This window comes from Engraulis encrasicolus, chromosome 9 (assembly GCF_034702125.1).
Source record: "Engraulis encrasicolus isolate BLACKSEA-1 chromosome 9, IST_EnEncr_1.0, whole genome shotgun sequence".
Taxonomy (NCBI): domain Eukaryota; kingdom Metazoa; phylum Chordata; class Actinopteri; order Clupeiformes; family Engraulidae; genus Engraulis; species Engraulis encrasicolus.
Window position 1 is genome coordinate 36690472 of NC_085865.1, and position 23037 is coordinate 36713508.

The window sequence follows — 23037 nt, forward strand, 5'->3', positions numbered from 1 at the left end:
TAAAGAGCATTTGTCAGTGTAGGGATGCAGGGGAAGGATATTCTTTTTGCTTTGGTTCTGAGCTAAAGCCAGATTTAGATGGCAGGAACAAACACAGTGAAATTCAGCTTAATTTACTATTTTGACTGACAAAAAAAGTGTATACATGTAGATGTGAACCCATTACCCTATCATGATATGCATTTGTGTGCGTGTGTGCCTGTGCGTGCGTGTGTGCCTGTGTGTGTGTGTGTACCATTTACTGACCGTGATCCAATTAACATTTTTGCAAAATTGTGTCCCATTTACTTACGTGATCTGTTTCAGATTGTATGTCTCTGTGTCTCTCCTTCACCCCCGTCCCGTCCCCATCCCTCCTCCCATCCACTGTTTAAATTAAATCTGCCCCAACAGTAGCCTGCTTTAAAAAGAAATTACAAACAGCTGTACTGTTACCCGATTATGATTATGGATATGAGCTATAATCTTTTTTATTTACACTTCAGATAATTTTTTCCATATGTCTTTGTCATCTTGAAGCATATTAAATGATGACTAAGTATGATAATGTGCTATAGAAATACTTTTGATTGATTGGGTGATTGGTTAATCGGTTGATTGATTGATCGAATGATCCTTCAGGTACACGTATGACCAGAGGTACGACCGTGCCCTGGAGATCTACCTGCGGCTGAGGCACAAAGACGTATACGAGCTCATCCACAAGCACAACCTCTTCTCCTCCATCGAGGACAAGATCGTGCTGCTCATGGACTTTGATAAAGAGGTGCACACACACTCGCACACACATCAGAATAGCCACCACCACTATCACTTCCAACTGAAGATATACGATGCCATACCACCTCAGTGATCATGCATTTTTAATAAAGATCAACCTCAGCGCAAACCACCAAATGGTAATATCAATAATATACATATAAAGTTATAAAAATGTAAGTTAGGGCATTATACATGTGCAATACTGTACTGTTAATAATGATATGTTTTAAACGTCAGATGCACTTAACATCTCCATTTCTATGTGTACCTGAACTGAGCAGGTGTTGGCAGAATGTTTCCCTGAAGGTAGTTCAAGCCTCAAGTTCTCCATCTCTAATAACCTCTGGAGGTGATATCTCCCTGTTATTCAAGGGAGAATTGTAGCACAGTGCGCTCTCTTTCTCTTGCCCTCCTTCTCTCTCATTCTCTCTCTCTCTGTGTCACTCTCTCTATTTTCACCCTTTCTTGCTCTCTCTTCATTTTCACCCTCTTCTCTCTCTTTCTCTCTCTCTCTCTCTGTCACTCTCTCCGTCACTCTCTCCATTTTCACCCTTTCTTGCTCTCTCTTCTCATTTTCACCCTCTTTTATCTCTCTCTCTCTCTCTCTCTCTCTCTCTCTCTCTCTCACTCTCTCCATTTTCACCCTCTCCCTGCTCTCTCTGCCACTCTCTCCATTTTCACCCTCTCTCTCTCTCTCTCTCTCTCTCTCTCTCTCTGTGGAGATGAGGCATCTGAGCTCTTCTCCCTAGCCTCCTCTCTCCTCTCCTCTCTGCTCTGCTCTCCACATGAGCGCGGGGCTCCGTAATTACATCAAAGATGGAGCACCTATGAGGTTGCAGGTCGCGCCTCTATAGATCTGTCCGGGGGATATATCAGCCCTTCTCCTCTCCTTTTTCAGAAAGCTGTTGACATGTTGCTGGATAACGAAGACAAAATATCGGTAGGTGAACCTGAGGCCTTCCCATGTCTTGCCATGTGTTTTTTTTTCTTCTTTTTCTGTCTTCCTCTCTTTTTATTATTTCTCTCTTGCTGGCTAACTTGGTTGTACTGAATGTTTTTTTTTTCTTTTTTGTGTTGTGTCCTCTCTTTTCATTCACAGACGGACAGAGTCGTGGAGGAATTGAAAGACAGACCGGAGCTGCTGCACGTCGTTAGTACATTGTGACTTTTTCATCGCATCGTTAGCATTTAAATAAATTCTGATTTATTTCATTTTAAATCCATGCACCCTCTGACATGGCAAATAAATAAAGTTTTGGAATGGCCCCATTTTAATATGGTTAGGTTTGAACTGGCTGAAAGGGGGAGGCATTTGTTTTCTATTTAAACCATTTGCCCTTTAGTTATTGACTGAAGTGTTTCAAAGGGAAATGTCATGCATTTATTGTGCGTCTCCATCAGAATACAATGCCTCAATGAAAATAATTCGCTGCACAGAATTGCTCTCCTTTTGTGGACGATGGGTCAAAACTATCCAGACACATTATTATTATTATTACAAACTTCAGCTCTTAAGCAAGCTACCGTCTGTTAGTACCAATCAGACAGTAATGAAGCATGATGTTGTATGAGGGGAAGGTGAGAGGTTAGATTGTCTTCGTGTCTGTTGAATGTTCTTCTCTTTTCTTTTCTTCTCTTCTCTTCTCTTCTCTTCTCTTCTCTTCTCTTCTCTTCTCTTCTCTTCTCTCTTTCGTTCTGTTCTCTTCTCGTCTCGTCTCGTCTCGTCTCTTCTCTTCTCTCTTTCATTCTCTTCTCTTCTCTTCTCTTCTCTTCTCTTCTCTTCTCTTCTCTTCTCTTCTCTCTTTCGTTCTGTTCTGTTCTCGTCTCTTCTCTTCTCTTCTCTTCTCTTCTCGTCTCGTCTCGTCTCGTCTCATCTCTTCTCGTCTCTAGTACCTGCATAAGCTCTTCAAGAGGGACCATCATAAGGGTCAGCGTTTCCATGAGCGGCAGATCAGCCTGTATGCCGAGTACGACAGGCCCAACTTACTGCCCTTCCTCAGGGACAGTACACACTGCCCATTGGAGAAGGTAACCGCAGGTCCAACGCACGCACGCACGCACGCACGCACGCACACACACACACACACACGCACACACACACACACACACACACACACACACACACACACACACACACACACACACACACACACACACACGCACACACACACACACACACACACATCCCACAGCTAAAAGACAAATGTAGCATCAAACATACACACAGTCTTTACGAACTAATATAAGTCTGGGGTCTTTATTTCCGACCTTAAAATAATTAATTGGAAACCTTTTAGCAGTTCCCCTCAGTTATATATTTGTGTTCTCACATAGGCACTTGAGATTTGTCAGCAGAGGAACTTCGTTGAAGAGACAGTGTTTCTCCTGAGTAAGCAACTTTTATACCTTCTTCAGCTGTATTTGACCTTCATCTTGTCATAACCTTGTTGCAAAAACAATGTGTAAACATCAATTTAAATGCAATGAATGAATGAATGAATGAATGGATGGATGGATGAATTAATGAATGAAAAGTGTGTGGCTGAGGATGCTGTAGCCATATTGAAGGTCTGTGGGGTGTGTCACCTACTGTATGTGTGAATAACTCTTTTGGTGTTGCCGCCCTCTGCAGGTCGGATGGGTAACTGCAGGCAGGCTCTGCAGATGATAATGGAGGAGCTGGGCGATGTGGACAAGGCCATAGAGTTCGCTAAGGAGCAAGACGACGCTGAGCTGTGGGAGGACCTCATCTCCTATTCCATTGACAAGCCACGTAAGACACAACACACACACACATACACACTAATGAATACTACATAGAATCAGTAGATAGATATATTTTTAATGCGCATACATAGCTCATTTGTCATTTGGTCTCTTGGTTATGCTTTTTTTGTAACTTGACGATTTATTACTCCCATCTTGAACCCAAGTGGCCTTGCCATTCATTTAATTGTACAAATAACTGTTCATTTATGTGAAGTTGTTAAGTATTGATGTGACATCATGGCATTTAATCACAGCACTGGTGAGATGGAGACAGGTGAAATTTTCTACAACAGTTGTTACACACGAGTAAACCACTTGTATGGAAATCTGGTATCAACCTACTTTTACCGAATTTGTTTTATTTTTATTTTTTTTCACAATTCACATTTTCACAAAATAATTCCTTTAATAAACATTTGTTTAAAGAAAATAACTTTGCCTCCACTCAAAATATTAGAGTTAAACCACAAGATTTGTTGCAATATATCTTCAGCCTTTTCTGGCGGATAATACTGAAAGTGAAGCCAACTTTGCAGTGCCTCCATCAAGAAGCTAGAAGCTTTCTGTATAATGCTTTCCATCTTATTAAAGTGTGTTGGACTAATCTGTAAAAATGGGTACAATATTTTCTCAAACAACGGATGGATGTTTCTGAGCAATTTGCTTGAAAACCAGTCTGGATTAAAATATATTTTTTTGTATGAGAGATGCTTTATTCATTGCTCTCAGGTTTAACAGTTGCGTACCACCTACCTCATAATCATTATATAGATATGCTCGTCTAACTTTATCTTTTTTGCCCTTCCAGATAAACTTAAATATTTGTTGTTCATATTCTTTAAAAAAGATTTCAGGAGGTGAAGAGAGTGCTAACATTAAATACGTAAATTGAGACACAACTAATTAATTTATAAGTGTTACTTTACCATAAATAGCCATATGATTACCTTGCCATGGCTGTAAAATAGAACTTAATTTACCCAACTTGTTTTTATAATGAATTAAGGATATTTCTTCAATATTTTTGTTGTTGTTTATAAACACGGTGTTGTGAGGAGGGGCAAGACACTGGCAGCCAACCACGTGAGCTAATTTTTTGACCGACAGCGGTTTCCAACAATCAGAGGTCGAGTTGTGCGCAACTAGGGTCGTGCAGGCAGGGGAAAACAAAAATTGAGAACCGATGTATACTTTTTTTCCTCTGGTGCTACAGCCTTCATCACGGGCCTGCTGAACAACATCGGCACACATGTGGACCCCATCCTGCTCATCCACCGCATCAAGGAGGGCATGGAGATCCCCAACCTCAGAGACTCGCTGGTCAAGATCCTACAAGACTACAACCTGCAGGTCACAACAGCTCACACATTCACCTAGAATTCACGTAAAATCTAGAGAACATTCGCCTAGAACGTAGAACCCCATGGAGAGCCATCATCTCCCTGGTTGCTGTGGCTTTGTGGCTGTGTCCCCACAACATTTTTGAAATATTAATTGAATATTAATGAATTTATAGCAATTACTTTCATTTTTAAAAGTGTTAATTGTGAAGAAAGTTAAACTACAGAGGCTTTCGTGACAGAAACTTTGTAAAGTCCTTTAAAAAAAGAAAAAGATTTTCTTTTTTAACTTTTGCTATCTGACATTGCTTTCTTGGTGTTGCATTCAAATATACATTAACCAAAGCATTCAGACACACAGTCAGCTTAATAGCATTGCTGTTTATCCACAGATCCTGCTGAGAGAAGGCTGTAAGAAGATCCTGGTGTCGGACTCCCTCTCCTTGCTACAGAAGATGCACAGGACACAGAGCAGAGGAGTCAGAGTAGACGGTAGGCTGGCAGCCATTTTATTTGTGCTGTTTCAGAGAGCCATTCTACTTGGATTAAGATTTCATGGTTGATAGAATGTACGGTGGTTTAGTATCTAACTGTCTAATCATGCTTCTGTCCCCCCTCTACAGAGGAAAACATCTGTGAATCCTGCCATACCACCATTTTACCATCGGGTATATAACTTGATATCTATTGTTCTGGGTTTCACAATGTCTGCTTGCCAAGAATAATGTACTGAAGTCACCACCACAATCCTACATAGTGTGCACATAGTATACCGAATTAAGGGCAGAGTTTTATGAAGTAGATGTAGAAGTACTCTTACAAATGAAATTACAGCATTAGGTATTTTATAGTTCAGGTGGCCACTTTGGTAACAACTCCAAACTCCACCACTACCACTTTAATAGGTCCCTAGAAAAATTGAAGATTGTGTAACACATTTGTAAGACATTTTTTTGAGGGTTTCATATTCCTATTCATTTTCCTCATGAAAATATACAACGTAGCCTTTCCGATGGCAATCACATGTCTTTGATACCGGATAATCACTCACCAACCTTAAAGCGGCACTATGTAGGATACCAGAATTGAAAGGTTAATTAATCACTCTCCGGAGTCAGCCGGAGCTTATTTGAGTCAATAGTAAGTGAACGATGACTCTGGCGACCACTTTCACGGTCCGCTGTCAGAGAACCACGAATGCAGCTTTTGACAGAGCGACCCGGTCGAGTGGCGAGGGAAACCCTTCTCATACAAAAAAATCGCTTTACTTACCACCAGATACATATTCACATTTGTTCTTTCAACTGCTGGACTTCTGTGATGAAAACATTCTCACAGCGAGCTTAGTTTAACAGCATTTTTTCATGACACTGTAGATTTTGAGGCGGGCATGCCACGGGCACGGCGCAAACTATGTAATCCTACAATGTGCCCCTAACTAATGTTCTGTGTGGTAAACACTGAAGTAAAGAGCTTGTTACTGTTACCTCAAGGATCAATACTTTGCTAGACTTTTTATTGTGTTGACTTTTGTGCATTGCCACACCAGTGATCTCAGGTTCTCTGTAAATGTGTTTCAGATACTGCACAGCCCTTCAGCGTGGTAGTGTTCCACTGCAGACACATGTTCCACAAGGAGTGCCTACCCTCTGGACCAGTAAGAGATGCTTTCTTGTAGGGCTGCACGATTATGGAAAAAAATCATAATCACGATTATTTGGGTCAAAATCAGAATCACAATTATTATTTTTTGGTAGAATTTTATTAAAAATTATATTTTAAAAAAGGAACTATAACCAAGAATGATTATGTATGGGACGAACAAAATAAAACTGAATTGTAAACATTTTGTAAAAGGCATGAAACTTGGGTGGACAAATTTCTGGACAGAAACACCAGCCTGTCAGTATATTCTTGCCTCAAGGATGCTTAAAGGCAGGTCACTATTGCCACGATTAAATCACGATTTCGATATCACGATTAAATCATGATTTTCTATTATTTTCGATTAATTGTGCAGCCATACTTTCTTGTCACCTTCACTTAAAACATTACCCTTAGGGCCACTTCCAATAACCTGACTCTCGCGCAGATGGATTGTCATCCCCTGTGCGAGCTCACGAAGTGTAACGAAGATGCACGAAGCACTAGGGGTCTCGCGAGAGCCAGGCTACACTTCCAATGCCTAACCTTCAGACCGTCCTCTCCTTTTGCTTGTGGCCCCGTGCTTTGCTGACGTTGCCGCCTCAGTGGAGAAAGCAGTCTCCTCCGCCGTCAGCCTAAGCTTGAGGGCTTTTTGGGGATTTTCACCCATTCAACATCCTAGTTGCAAATGAGAAAATTACCTTTGAATTGTATTTTTGTGAGATATTGAAAAAAACTTCTATCGTCAATGACATATTGTTTCATATTACGAAGCCACAAGCACGAGAGGACGGGAGGTTAGATATTGAAAGGGGGCCCATTGAGATGCTTTGTCCAAAGACATATTTTACGGTACAATCCTTGTAGCTATGTAGGGGGTTACTGCAAATTACTTCCACTTCAGTCATGGATGAGGGTGTAAAAGACCGTCCGCAATCTCCAAACTGGAAGAGGAATGGGACAACGTTGCAACAATACCAACTCCCTAACAGCTACAGACTATTTGAGACATGACTTGTACTACACCATAACTTTTCATCTCTCTCAATGTTAAGTACCGGCCCGCCATGTGATTAGTTTTGCATGTCAGACATGCCAATGCTGGGTTCTATAATAATACTTTATATATATACAGCTTCAGGCCTTTTTATTAGAATAGCATGAAAAAGTTGATTTATTTCCATAATTCCATCAATAATGTTTAACTGTCATGGATTGTAGATTCATGGCCCAGTTTTTTAACTATTCCAATCATTCAATTTTTTCTTTTTATATACGTTGGCCTTCCAGCTCAAAAAAAACATGAATTGGGGAATTCGCCTCATTAGAATATTGTAATAAAATCACATTTTTCTTCATCAAAATTCGGGTCACATTAAATCAGTTGAAATTTGGTACTTTCTACATACCATGCAATGTTCAATAATTGGTTAGGACTTTCTCTGTCTTCATAACGGCCAGGAGGCGTTTAACATTGAAGTCAATGGCAGAAACAGTGCAAGGGAGTTATGGAAGCCCAGATATCCTTGATGCTTTGCAGTCCGCTGTTCTTCTTTGTTGAACTGGTGTCCCACTCTTCACTCTTCAATTTACCCCGTAGATTTCCATGCCACGTTTTGGTGCTAACTCACCAGTTTAATTCTAACTCAACAGAAATAAAACCCCATTGGTGAGTTAGCGCCAAAACGTGGCATGGAAATCTACAGGGTATATTGAAGTGTGGGACACCAGGTCAGCAAACAAGAACAGCTGACAGCAAAGCATCAAGGATATCTGGGCTTCCATAACTCCCATGCACTGTTTCTGCCATTGACTTCAATGTTAAACGCATCATGGACGATATGAAGATAGAGTCCTAACTAAGTATTGAACATTGCATGTTATGTAGAAAGTACCAAATTTCAACTGATTTAATGTGACCCGAATTTTGCTGAAGAAAAACGTGATTTTATTACAATATTCTAATGATGCGAATTCCTCAATTCATGTTTTTTTTGAGCTGGAAGACCAAAATATGTAAAAATAACGAATCGAATGATTGGAATAGTTAAAAAAACTGGGCCATGAATCTATAATCCATGACAGTTTAACATTATTGATGGAATTATGGAAATAAATCAACGTTTTCACGCTATTCTAATAAAGTGGCCTGGAGCTGTATATATATATGTAGCGCTTTTCATGACACTCAATGGCACTTTCAAAGACCGTTTCAGAGTAAAACAAAAGTGACTTAAACGTAGTGGCTAGGAGGAGAAACTGACACAAGATTTGGATGTTCCTTTCTATTCCCTGTTGCATATTACAAAAGTTGCTTAATGTATCGTTTTGGTCTTTCTATGCTTCCCCAGATTGCAGGGGTGCCGTTTTGTAACATCTGCAGTGCTAAGAGGAGGGGTCCAGGCAGTGGAATTCTGGAGATGAAAAAATAAGACTGATGATGTTGATGACACCAACACGCACACATTACACCCGACCGACACACCCATGAATGCTCCTCTTGGGACAGGCTGGATTCACTGCAGCGAAAACGCCTATGCTCATCATCTCGCACCGCACATGGAGTCTAAATTTTAAAGAGATCTCTGGGGTGATTTTTGTTGTTCAGTGAAAGGCATATTGTTTGGATGTGCTAGGTCCTGTTTTTTTCCCTGCCCTGCTGAAAGTACTTAGCAGTGTGATGCAGAATGAGGTTTGTGTACTTTTTTTTTGGCCTCAATGATATGCCAAGCTTAGTATTAACAGACTTGATTTTTTTGTGCACTTATTTGGTATCTTTACCTCCAGGAGACCAATTACTTGCAGCTGTTTTTGTGTTTGTGAATATAACAATGCTAACATCTTTTTCATGTAATATAAATGTTGATTATTACAGCTTTTCTGCACTACACTGTCTGCATTGAATGGTGTGCTACATTGCATTTGGCATGCCATGTCACTTATTTACTTAAATTATGGCAAGGAACCGTGTTCTTGAAGCATTATCAAATCAAGATTATGCAGGCATGAAGAAAAACTTCCAAAAAGCTTGAATCCAATAGGAATTATAATGCCTTGGGAACGGACCCAAATAAAACACCAAAATATACAGTATTGAGGCTGCTCTCTTCTTTTAATTATTAGGCAACTTTATGTTGGATGAATGAGAACTGAATTATTAACAGATTAAATAAAAACAGCGCAGAGATCTGAGATTGGATGAGTATACAGATAGATAGAGGCATTTACAATGTTGCCACAAACTATCTACCAAATAGCAGTTTCAGTTTTGGTAATGCCAATCCCGCTTTGTATTCACTCATTTATAGGACTTATTGAAAAATGTAACCACAGCTTAGGGGGCTAACGGACAGAGCTCTTTTAGCATTGGGGAGCAAAAAAAAAATGCATATTCAAGTAAATGTTCTGAAAACCTGTGGTTAACAACTTTTTGGTGACTATTGCAGCTCTAATGGCCTGATTGGGAGTAGCAAACATGTCCTGTCTGAACAATAGTGCCTCCATCATGAAAATGCAATGCTGAGGAGTTAGCCCGTTATGTGACAGCAGCTGACATGAGCACAGAAGCTCAGAAAATGGAAAGCCTCATGTACAGAAAAGAGTGACTTTTTACCATCACAACAAATGCAGCCTGGGGCTGTGAATGACGTGATTGTATTTAGCAGAACTTACACCTTAAGTTAATGGCTACAACTGCTTTCCATCATGTCTAATGAACAGGTTATTGGGCTTGTATGACTAGCACCCAAATATGCATTTGGGCAATCTTTTAATGCATGATGAAGCTATTCACCACCCCAATAGACGCACAATTGCAAACAGACATCATTGGGAGGCTTCACAAAAGCACATCTAACTCCCTGTACGTCCACATCAGGCAGAACTGTTAAGGACATTATCTCATAGCCTTCAATACCTTTTGGCCAAGTGCTTAGCTTACTTAATTTCTCTTTAGCTTAACATGCATGCAAGCTCCAGCTGATAAAGAACATGGTGGCATCTAGTTACTTTGACAGTCCTAAAACGACAGTATGTTAGAAATTCTAACTTTTTAAAGTAAAGAAAATAACGGTATTGAAACAAGTCAGAAGACTGCAAAGGCAGAGAAAAACACATGGCAAAGATAGCCAACAAATTGCAATTTACAAAAACAGTTAACAACAGAAGGAATGATATGGGATAAGAAAGGCGAAGGTTTAATTATGATTTTTCTTTGTCAATCTTCAATTCATTTATTTTTTTTAATAAAAAGGAGAACAGAGAGGAAGGGGCCAGTGAAAGAAGGGGTAAAGATAAGGGAGGATAGGTGGGGGGGTGGGGTGTAGCTGGGGTATAAAGGGGTGAGAATGGTAAAAGAATAGTCACTTAAGTCACCAATCTCCTTAGAATCGCCCATGGGAATTAGCACGCATCTCATTTCTAAAACGTACACAAAATAGGTGTTGTAACACATGTAAATGCTAGATCCAGTTTTCTTCAGCGGTCAATGCTTTGGTCCCATGGACCCCATCGGACAAGGCGTGACTTAGGGTGCATATCACTTCCCAAACTCACGTCCTTTCCTCTGACCTTGTACCTCATTGTCAACCAGAGATAAGTCGATTATGACAAATCACATATGCATTTTGAATGTTGAACGAATGTCCAATATAAAACAGACTTCACCCAGATCGACAACAAGGAACGATGTTGGAGGGCAGAGGAAAGGACAAAAGTTTGCGGGAATGATTTGAAGCCTTAGGCTCTTGATGGGAAGAGGTGGCTGGGAGATGTAGAGGGAAGGGGACAGTGTAGGCAGGCTGAAGGGGCTATGAGACCATGTAAGGTGGCAAGGTAAGGGACAGTCCAGGATGGGTGGGGTCGGAGACGTTGTAGGGTGGGGTATGAGACCATGTAAGGTGGCAAGGTAGGGGACAGTCCAGGATGGGTGGGGTAGGAGAGACCACGTAAGGTGGCAGGATGGGGGACAGTCCAGGATGGGTGGGGTAGGAGACCATGTAAGGTGGCAAGGTAAGGGAAAGTCCAGGATGGGTGGGGTAGGAGACCATGTAAGGTGGCAAGGTAAGGGAAAGTCCAGGATGGGTGGGGTAGGAGAGACCACGTAAGGTGGCAGGATGGGTGGGGTGGGTTTCTTGATGGCACGCTACTGCTGGGCTCTACATTCCTGCTAAGGGTTCGTGGTTCAGCCTCAAAGAGTCTCAGTGCTCCTCCAGTCACAGAGGAGTCCTGTGGTGACAATATGGCCTTCACCCGGTGCAGACAACATGGCGGCCGGCGCAGACAATGTCCTTGCTGAGGATGCTGACATTGACATTTCTTTTTTTATTATGTCTCCATTACTCTTTCTTGAGCTTTTTTATGTCCTTCTTTCGTCCTTGTTTATTTTTTTCTCTTCTCCTCCCCCACGTCTCCCTCGTTCTGCTGTTTCGTACACAGTAAGGCCACTTTCAAAAGGAGTTGTTACTACTCGCTTTCTCTCCGCGTGAAGACAGTGAGCCAAGGAGAGAGGCGATACAAAAGCTCACCCCCCCTGCCCTTTGTGATATAGTGGCAGGTGGTCCTTTTGCATCCGGTCTGGTCAGGAAGGGTGGAGGTGTGGTGGTGGGGAGATGGGAGCCTCCACCTCCACCTCCACCAGCCTCCACCGACATCAACACCAAACTTCATTTTCAACTCTACTCAACTCATTAACGCTCCCCTCAAAAAAACGAAACAAAAAACCCCAATAACTCATTAGGCCAGGTCCACACGGTAACCACAGGTATTACAACTGAGGTAGTCTCTCTCCACCCCAACCCCCACCACCTCCCATTTAGCAAAAGCCCCAAAACACACTCAAAAAAGAAGAAAAAAATAAATCCATTGAGGGTTAAGGTCCAGAAATAGATTTATGAAACAGACATCAAACAAAATGGGTGAGTGAGATAACTTCTTTTTTTCTTTCCAACAGGACTTCCTCCCAATCCAACAGCTCTAAATCACACAGTCATCCTCGGTCGAGCTAGCACTGCGCATGTTTTTGTGTTTTTTTTTCCCCCCTCAAGTTTCTCAAGAGTTTGTTCTTCACTGAAGTTCATTGGGCACCTAACAAAGCAGCTGAGAGGCAGAGTCAGGATTGTGATTTGTCCCAACAAGCTGTCACTCATCTTTTACAGTCACAGGTGTCATTCACAGAAGTGTGTGTGAGTGCGCCATTTCATATTCTTTTTTTTTTTCCTTTTTTTTCAGTTTTTTTTCTTTTCTCGTTTGTTTCTTGGAAAGTTTCAGTCAGTCAACCCCTGGTGTCACAGCCCTTGTCACTGTAGTTGATAAAGACTTGGGGCTTTTCCACCGACCACTTGGTGGCATTGATTTGTGGTGTATGGGAGTGTTTGGGTCCATGAAACCACTACTGTACGCATGTGTTTATGTGTGTGCTGCTCATGTACTAGGGCTTTTATGAATACAAATACACTTTACATGTAGATATCCGCACAAGTGTGTGTGTGTGTGTGTGTGTGTGTGTGTGTGTGTGTGTGTGTGTGTGTGTTTGTGTGTGTGGTAAAGAAAGTCCAGTCTAGTTGGTTGGTGGCACCTTTGTGACTTCAAGGATGGGTATGGGGCAGCAACAGATACAAACGCACAAACTCCCACCCATCCGCCCAGCCACACACAAACACACTCGCTCACACACAAACACACACATACACACTCAGCCATATTAGTGCTTCTCCTGGGCTTGGCCTGGACCACTGGACCACAGATGGTTGGGGTCGGAAGAGGGGGGGGAAGTGGGTGGGTGGTCCGGGGCAGCGGAGGAGGAGGAGGAGGCCTGGAGGTGGCGGCGGGTGGGGGCGGAGTGCGTGTGGCGGTTACTTGTCCCCCAGGATGGCGTACTGGTTGTCTAGCTGCAGCTGCTGCAGGGAAGCCCCGCCTCCCTCCTCCCGGGTACGGGTCTTGTGCTTCACCACCTCGAAGGTCCTCTCCGTCTCTCGGTCCCTGAAGAAGAAAAAAAAAAAGAGTGCACAGAGAACGGTTGGTGAAATGCACAAAAGGATATGTTGACCAAAAAGCAATATAAATGCGCACATGCCTTTATTAGGACAGCTGACCACTTGAAAAGTGACACTGAGCGACTATGACACAATATGGGGGTGCTTGCCTATTGAAACCCTGGCTAGCTGATAGACATGCGTGTGTACACGGTTTCTGTATGATTGAGTATTGCACCAATTTTGGTTCACGTAGAACAGGTGTCACCAACATTGTGCCCGCGGGCGCCAGGTAGCCCTACAGGAGCTTCTGATGTGCCCACCAAGGATGTTAGTAAACAGTGATGACTACAAGATTTTAGTCACAGTTAATATTTTTCTTAATTTAAATATGAGATTATTTATTCTTTATAACCTATAAGCAAATTATCATTCAATAACAGTGATTTGAGAATGATACCAAGACATCAATAGAGGATTTTGAACAAAAGTAGCCCTCTGGTAGCCCTCAGTAGCCCTCGGGTAGCCATTGGTAGCCCTCAGACCCAGAAAGGTTGGGGACCCCTGACGTAGAATGTGTAATAGGGAATTTGTAATCCGCTGCCTGGTGCGATCGTGCTTCAGGAAGTGGCTTTAATATGATGAATCCAGAGAGATATACCATTTGACTTTAAAAGGAACCCTGTGTGAGATTTTTAGTTTTTTAATTACAGAATTCATGCTGCCCATTCATTAATGTTACCTTTTTCATGAATACTTACCACCACCATCAAATTCTAAGTATTCATTATGACTGGAAAAATCGCACTTTTCATACATAAAAAGGGGGATCTTCTCCATGGTTTGCCATTTTGAATTTCCCAAAATAGCATTTTTTAGCTGCAAAAATGACTCTACTTGAACCATACAAGAAAATATTTGTTTATTACTTAGTAAACTTTCATGTTAAGATCAAATTTGGCAATAGGCAGCCCAGTTTCAATGAGCAGCTTAGTTGCAGTACCTTTTTTGACCATTTCCTGCACAGTGTACCAATAAAGTCTGTTGTTTAAGGCCCAAGTGGCTAGTTAGGAGTTGGCAATAGACATTGACAATCCATCCATCATCCTTGCTTTTTGGTCAGAATTGATTGGCCAAAAGTCTAATGGACATTTGGCAGTGGACATTTAGCTTTTTAAGAAGAAAAAAAAGAAAAGAAAAAACAACCAACCAAAAGTTGCATACAGCAGTATCATCTTCACTCCATCTTGACCTCTTAACTTTCTTTGCGAATCCTTCAGCCAAATGTATTGACACTAAGGTGCTGACAAAACAAAATAGGTCTCCTGGGCTCAGAGGAAACACTTTGAATCTTGACAGTATTCGCCAACCTGGCACCATGACAAGCACCCTGTCAGCAAATTGTTATATTTTCCCTACATACTCATCATCTGGGTATAGTGTCAGATGCCATTATCCATACAGCAAATACACAAGCAACTGGAAGTCATAACAGGCCAGAAAAAGTCAGATTATGTCATTAACCTGGCAAATCTACTTCGCTGGATATGTGCACAGATAAAATGGACTGCATTTATAAAGTGCGTTTCCACTCCTCCGAGCATTCAAAATGCTTTTACATAGGGATGCACCAATACCGATACTGGTATCGGCACCCGATACTGCTTACTACACTCGTACTCGTCAAGCACTTGCCGATACCAGGAACGATACTGCCATTACTCAAAAACAATGCAAAATCTTGTCATATTCTGTGGACTTGAAAGCAGCATGGGGAAAAAAGTGCCACCTCATACATTTACTAACATTTAAATCTACATGGAAATGGACAATAAAAATAATCACAAGTGCAAAAAAACAAGGCCATGCATTTATTTCAATTGTATTTTGGTGGTAAAAGGTATCGCTATCGGTACTCAGTATCGGCAAGTACACACATTAATGTACTCGTACTTGTATCGGTTTTCAAAAAAGTGGTATCGGTGCATCCCTACTTTTACGTGTATGCCTCACACTCACCCATTCACACACTGCTGGCCGTGGCTTCCACGCAGGATACCACCCTGCCACCAGGAGCAATTTGGGGTTAAGTATTCTTGTTGAAGGACACATCGATGGGGCTCAGACAGAGCGGGGCTTGAACCTGCAACTTTCTAGCTACTGAGCCCTTAGGGGCTCTTGCTTTCCAAAACTAGACACCCTAAATCCCTTTAAATTACAGAATGGAGTGGAGCGGACTATGTCCCCTTTCTCTGTGCATCTTCCTTACTTAAGTCTCCACATGTTTGACTATCCAACCTCCATAAAACACTTAATTTACAGGGTAGAATGTGTTGTGTGTGTGTGTGTGTGTGTGTGTGTGTGTGTGTGTGTGTGTGTGTGTGTGTGTGTGTGTGTGTGTGTGTCTTACTTGCGAGTCTCCACGTGTTTGGCGGAGGACTGCAGTGAGGGGAACTGGGTGTCGCTGAAGATCTCGGGGGGCCCAGCGGCGGGGCCCCTCTTGGTGGTGGTCGTCAGGCGGGCCCCAGGGGGACGGTACACGCCCGCGGGCTTCGACTCCACCACCTCGGGCTCTTCAACTGCACACACACACACAGAGACAGACAGACGCACAAACACCTCATCACCGTGTGCAGGGACAGGATATACCATGTGTGAAGAGACAGGATACAGAGCATGACCAAGAGAACCAAGGAATGAAAGAGATACAGAAAGACATCACTTCCCTACATAGGGCACCATGTACAGTAAGGAACAAAACAGGGCAACTCATGTTACAGGATGACCCGGATAAATGAGTCTTCAGACAATGCAGCTGATGCCCCTATGTACAGTGAGCAAGTCAAAGTGTCAAGACACTGCGTCCTGTCAATATGGGCCATAGGCTGAAAAACGTGTATAAATTCACTCGACTTGTGATTTTTTTTTTCCCTCACACACCTCAGCTGGCAGGTACGTAGGACATGGCTCATGGGTCACTTGTCAGACAATTAGAAAAATCTCCTGCACACTGACAATTTCGCCATTTTATTTATTACACAACGTTTCTGTCCTACACCTTCATCAGGTACATTTTCATAAACTATACATGAACACTAAAAACAGTTGTGCACTAATCTCTCCTTCAAAAAAACAGGATGGAGGAGCAGCATACGGTTACGTCCTTCAATACAAACAATACACTACCTTTTGCATTGAAGAGAACGATGCAACTCACATCCTGATTGAATGATAATCTCACAGACAATGCAACACATCCTACTCTATGATGTGAACAAGGGATCCATAGTTCAGACACAGCCCACATTTTCAGGATGTTGTGCAGTTTATTTGGAACAAAATCATGTACTTAAGCTTTTTTTAAACTGAGAATGTCAAATGAAATCATTCAATCTTTGATTCCTTACCAACGGGAGCGGCAGCTGCTGGAGGGGGGGCGCCAGACTTGTTCCAGGGCCCAGACACCTTGTCTCCGCTAACCAGGATGATCTCCCCGTCCTCCCCCACCTCCTCCTTCTCATACCCTTCTTCCTCCTCCTTCTCATCGCTGTGGAGGGAGACGCACAGACAGAAATACAACACACGCTGAAAGGGCTGTGCAGACAAGTAAGTGATTGAGAGGCTGTGTGCATGTGTGTGTCAGAGAGAGATGTCTAGAGCATATAAAGGGTAAAAAAGAACCTCCCGAATCATGTGTTTATTTTGGAAATGTGTTTGCTCGTGTCAAGGTCCCCTGGAGGCACACAGAGTACAGCGCACTCTGACCTCCTGTCAGTCAATCTATACAAGCGAGAGAGCCAGCTCTGCAATGCACACAGCCCACTTGCTGTGTGTGTGTGTGTGTGTGCGCGCGCGCGCGCGCCCGCCCGCGCCCGCGTGTGTGTGTGTGTGACCCTGCTTTTTAACAAAGAACTGCCATGTCTTTGTGTTTGTATAATGGGGCCATTACAGTGGTGCTGAATGAATAAACTGCCCTTTGTCACCCTGAGTTCTAAATATGCCAGAATAGAACTCAATAGAACTCTTTAAAATGGGAGAATAGAGTCATCGGGCAGACTTGTGCCATTCAGAATGAGAAGGTTCTAGAATACGATTGTCAATGCTGCCAAGCCAATGATGGAAGTGCCTTTTGTAGTCCTGTACCGCTGTTCTATGGCACCTGTCTGACTCACCCTCATCATCAGTTCATCCTGGTGTGATGAATGGACTCCGGAAATGGGTCAGTGACACTTTCAGAGGCAGAGGCCAGGGTGGCGCAACCACGGCTAATGTCACCATTGTGTGAAGTTGCTACATTAATTAATTGTTCAACATGTTTCATAATCTAGGGGAAAATAATGAAATCCATAGTGGCATTAGCGGTGGTTGCACCAACTGCCCTCTGCTACTAAAAAAACCCACAGACCTATATACAGCCCTGCTTCATCCTCCTCTGCATCCCTGTGCATGTGCCTTTGCGTGGATATCCCCTGTCCCATCAAGTTATTAACTCTGGTCAGGATGTTATGCACTTGCCATGCATCTGACCGTTCCTCTGTTTGCAAAACAACTCGGAAAAGGTCATGAATGTATTCTCCTGGGTGGAAATTGGGTCAGCGGGGAGGAGAATGAACAGCTTGGGAGTCAGAATACTGTGAGCGTGCATTACCCTTGAGAACTTTGCCACATCTCTGGCCATTACTAAGTGTATGTCACACCAGACTTCCATTCCAGTCTAATGACCTTGCCTTTTTTTTTCTCCCCCTCACCGGAAACCAAGGATGGAGTCCAACTGGAAGGACTCCCCTTCTTTGCTACACAGTGGCATAACAACTACGCCCATGATGGTACAGAAACAATCAAATCTGCACGACATGTGCACTGAAATATTACAATGCGTTCTGGTTAGAAATCAGGTAGGTGTGTGTAGGTGTGTGTAGGTGTGTGTGTGTGTGTGTGTGCGCACGCGCGCACGTGCACTTGTGCACTGCATAAATCTGCTTGGTTTTAATCATTGTGATCTCACCACGAATGCGGTGAATGTGAATCTGTTATTCTTTTGGCATTTCCTTACCTGACCTGGAGGGCCTGCAGCCTGAGGCCACTGTAGTCCACTTCCTTCTGCTCAAACTCCTTCCACTCCTCATCCTCCTGGGGACAAGCACAGCAGAAAAGGAAGAGCAAGTCACACAAGAGAGCTAATGAGATCATAAAACTAAGGGAGAACATCATTACACAGAACACGACAAGACCGCGCACCACCTCCGCCTGTTGTACTTTACATGAGGGCAGCACTGAACACCGGGCATAATGCAGTACACAACAGACACCCCTGGCCCTGGACATCTCCCATTTACTATCCTTAACCCTAAACATCCCACCCTAGCTCAACTCCAATCCTCCCACCTCAAATGCAGAGGAAGAGAGAGGGGTGTGTGGGGGTGGGTGGGGAACCAAAGCCTGTACACGATAGATAAGTAGCTATTTATAATACCAAGTCTTTAGGGGAAATTAATTCCATAGCAAAGTTTCATTTGACATCAAATTCCCTCCTGAGGGGGGCGCTGTGGCGCGGCGCGCTAAGCCCCCCACTTGGGTTTGCATGCCCATGGGGACCCAGGTTCGAGTCCGGCCTGGATCATGTCCCAACCCTACCCCCATCTCTCCGTCCCACTGATTTCCTGTCAATCTCTTCCTGTCAATCTCTACCATCATCAATAAAGGCACAAAAAGCCCATAAACATATCTAATAAAAATAAAAAAAATCCCTCCTGAAACGTCGGTGAGAGGGAGAGGGACACAGCCCTGAAACCAAGACAAAGCCAATAAGGTGAGGCCAAGTTCTCATTACTAGTCAGCTGGGATCCTGGTAAAACCTCCAGGGAGACGGGTGTTTCCAGGGAAGAGGCAAAACCCTACTCACTTGCCAATGAGTGGAAAATAAAATCACTGGACAATAACAGTCCCAAACCACATATACTGTTTCTGTTGCTACCATTTGAATGAAATGCAAACTGTATATTATTACTCTAGGTCAAGGATAATAATGCATAACTTACCTGAATTCATGCATAACTGTCCCTGCTACGTGTTCATTGATATAGAACCATCTACAAAGAGGGTTTCAAGAAGGGTTAGGCTCAGTAGAATACGAGGGGATGAGTAGGCCACTTTTAATCCAACTCTTCCATCATGTTTTCTCACCCATTTGCCTCTCCTCTCTCAAGATGAATTAAACCAGGCAGAGAGGCAGCACATGATGCCGTGCCAAGAAGCCCGTTCCTAAAACTCTAGAGCTGCCTACCTACTGCAATCCACAGAGGCTGCCAGCCTAGTGTGCTTACCTCGCAGACGTGAGAGGCCAACTCATTTTCATATAAGAGGTTTGTGAGGAGACGACGCCAGGGCGTTGCGACCCCAGGGGTGACTGTCATTAGCTTGAGGAGAAGGAGGGAGGCAGGCAACCACTTCATTTACAGTAGCTTTCCAGGAAGAAGAGAAATAACCAAGAATCTATAACAACAGAACTAAAAACTGAGAACTTCCAACACTTGGGGATGGTGGGGCATTTGTCGTCCCCCATCTGCTCACCGCAATGTTCATCCTCGTCAGACAGCAGACAAATAAAACTAAGACATGACAGGTTGACAGTCTACTACACAAAGCCTGACATGCACTTGTGTTGGAAGAGGTCAACAACTGGAAACATTCCAATTTCCATGTGAATTATAGTTCCCTCATTCCTGTCATTCTCCAGTTTAAACGCGTCATCCAAGCGCAGAGTAGCCACTGCTGTCTCTTACTGCCCTCACTGACACGTACACACAAAACGGATAAATTGTCCTTAATAACAGAAGAATACACATCAAGGTCAGCTTTGAAAATGTAGATCTGTAGACTCCACCTATAGCACAATAAAACTTCCAACCAATTGCTGTCTTTCTAGACAGTGCACGGAATCTTGGAAGAGGCATCAAATAGTAGCTTGATTAAAGTGTATACACATTTTCCTAGATTGTGTCAAAACACAAAGTTCACCACAACACATGGTTCCAACACCCAAATTAAGAATGTGATGAGGTCACCTCATACAACAAAACCGTAGGCTACAGACACCAAAGTAACAAATCTAATGTCCAATCCTGTCTCACCGGAAGAGTGACAGAAGACACACAAGACAACGACTCTGCTCCATGTTAAATTTTTAAAGACAGTTGTCACCAGCAGTTTCAAGTAATTACGCAACTTTGTTTATGCTACGAAGCCCACAAATACAAGCAGATAGACTGTAATACCCCCCAAAGCATCCTCAAAATATATTGAAGAAACACACTCTTAAATGTGTAGAACGTCCAATACTAGTACATGTGTCAATGGTTGGACTAAGTTGTTTTAAGCTGCACTATGTCTTCTTAACAGCCATATGGCTAAATATGATATCAGCCAAATAAGATGGCTCCTCTTAACAGCTGTTGGACGTTCGTTGTGAAAGGTCTGCAGGTAGTTGCCCAAGGCCACAGTACAGATGAAGCTTCAAACGCCTTCAATCTCAACTATTTCAAATCATGCCGATTAACTGTTTACCTGTTCTGATCAGTTATCTAAATTAAATGTTCTACGACACCACTGCTAGTGCTGACAGAACAAGGAGGACAAGGTAGCAATAAATCTAGCTCTATAGAGCCGAAGAGCTAGCCAATTTGATTCCATATGCTAGCAACAAAGATTTTCATTTAACCAGAAGAATCGTCGTCTGCAAAACAGATCAAGGCATCGTCTATGATTGACAGGGTTGGGTTACACCTCAAATGTGGATATGCAATGTATCTTGTCGCCTGGTAAACGTAATGACAGTTAATCAATCGAATGCCGGGGAGACAGGTACAAAATGATCCCCCGCTACCACAAGGAATTAGCAGCTAGCACAGACACCGTTAGCTACGTGGAGCTAGTCATTAGCCCATGTAATGCTAACAGCTCTAGCAACTACCAAGCGGGCTTCATGGCTAACGGGCTCATTTGCTGGGCTAAGAAGCTAGTCGTCATGACATCGACCGATTAAACAATCGACAGCATATCACTCTACATTAAATGAACATTGGCACTAAATAATCAAAGGAAGGCCGCTAAACTTGTTGCCTAGTTGTTATAAACCATCAAGCTTGTACTGCTAGCTACATCCTCGAAAGGATAGGTGGCTAAGAAATTAACGGGAAGTTTGCGGGTTACTCAACGATATCCCTCCTTAACATATTAGGAGTGACGAGATATTGTTTTATGACTAATTTTCATTAGAACTAGACAGCATTACTCGCATACCTTCTCTATTTGGGCGTCTGGGTTTTCATTTTTTGTAGACTTCTCTTTTTCCTTTTTGGGCTTGGCTTTCACAGAGGCCGCCGCCGGTGCTGGCCCAGCTCCCGACTCCTTTCCTTTGCCTTTTTCTTTCTTCTTCTTTTTATCCCGCTTGGCAAAGAAGTCATCCAGACTCTTCTCCGGAGGAGCATTTGTTGCGACATCCGCCATTTTCTGTGAGTAAATAGCAACTCGTTCTCTTGACGTGGAAAAACTCTCAATGTGTCAGGACTGTGGCCTGAGATGACAGAAAAAATCCTTGGCTTCGATGGAAGGGTTTCACCACTCTGCAGTCTCACGTGTTCACCAAACCATAGCAGTTAGCTTGCTAGCAAGAAGAGGCTGCTCTGCCACATTGACCAGTGAGTAAGCTACTAGCTAACAGAAATATTCTAGGAAGAGGAGATAGAACAGGTACATAGAAATTAACGGTGAAGATTCGTAACGCAAATATGGCGTCTACCCGCACATCTCCCGCCTTTCTGGTAACAAGAGCCAATGTGCCTGCTGAGCTGCGTTGCCAGTGATCCAATCATCTGGCTGCATCGGCGCACGCGAAATTATGCACATGCTCAGTTTTGAAAAGCCGTTGCTCTCGTGCCGTTATGGAACTACTGCGCCTGCGCTCTGTCAAAAAAACCGTGAGAAAAGTGGCTCAAAAAGCTTTATTTTGACTCGTATGACACAACCAAGTAGTCTAGATTGATCAGTTTTTCACGGTCGTTTCAACCATATGGTTTTCACAACCGCTGGGTTCCCCTCCGTCCTATACTCAGTTTCCCCATTCATTTTTCCCATTGACTCTCAGATCTGGTCTACTTAATCGCGAAATAGCACCCCGGAGGCGTCACCAAGATGGCCGCCATATGTCCCCTCTCATTCTAGAATCTCTCTGTAGCTAACCGTATGGCGTATGGCAAGGCGCTGTCGGGCGCTGTTTGACATACCGGCTGACGTCTAAAATGCGGACTCTCGTCCTCGCTTGCTCACTTGCCTCCTCGTGGCCTCGTGATGACGTCACCGACAACAGCATTGCATTTCAATATTTCGCAAAAGCTGAATTCTAATGTCCTTTTTTATTCGCAAACGGGACGGTGAATGTACAATAGTCCCCCAAAAATGTTGGGGCTAAGATGACAGCGGGGAAACTTAATTGTTTACTCCACGGAGGCGAGGCGACACAGACACACGAGGGCACAGGCACAAGTGGAGGACGG

The 23037-nt window shown here is 43.2% G+C and overlaps 2 protein-coding genes across 2 annotated transcripts in view; one reads left to right on the forward strand and one right to left on the reverse strand.

Annotated features, from left to right (window-relative positions):
- The window catches only part of vps41 (VPS41 subunit of HOPS complex), a 38933-nt gene extending 29325 nt beyond the window's left edge, over positions 1-9608 (forward strand). Inside the window, exons 19-29 of the mRNA XM_063207065.1 lie at positions 622-766; positions 1661-1702; positions 1862-1912; positions 2653-2790; positions 3097-3151; positions 3395-3535; positions 4745-4881; positions 5264-5363; positions 5495-5539; positions 6452-6528; positions 8867-9608. Coding sequence (XP_063063135.1) covers positions 622-766; positions 1661-1702; positions 1862-1912; positions 2653-2790; positions 3097-3151; positions 3395-3535; positions 4745-4881; positions 5264-5363; positions 5495-5539; positions 6452-6528; positions 8867-8947 — 1012 coding nt within the window. The 3' untranslated portion in view covers positions 8948-9608. The remainder of the gene's footprint in view (positions 1-621; positions 767-1660; positions 1703-1861; positions 1913-2652; positions 2791-3096; positions 3152-3394; positions 3536-4744; positions 4882-5263; positions 5364-5494; positions 5540-6451; positions 6529-8866) is intronic.
- Positions 9609-10690: 1082 nt separating this feature from the next.
- On the reverse strand, positions 10691-22197 carry cdv3 (carnitine deficiency-associated gene expressed in ventricle 3). Its single transcript, XM_063207066.1, has 5 exons — positions 21785-22197; positions 18540-18616; positions 16894-17033; positions 15897-16065; positions 10691-13493 (listed from the first exon to the last, which is right to left on the reverse strand). Exons 1-5 carry the CDS (start codon positions 21989-21991, stop codon positions 13367-13369), a joined length of 720 nt encoding a protein of 239 aa, XP_063063136.1. The 5' UTR covers positions 21992-22197; the 3' UTR covers positions 10691-13366.
- Positions 22198-23037: the final 840 nt, after the last annotated feature.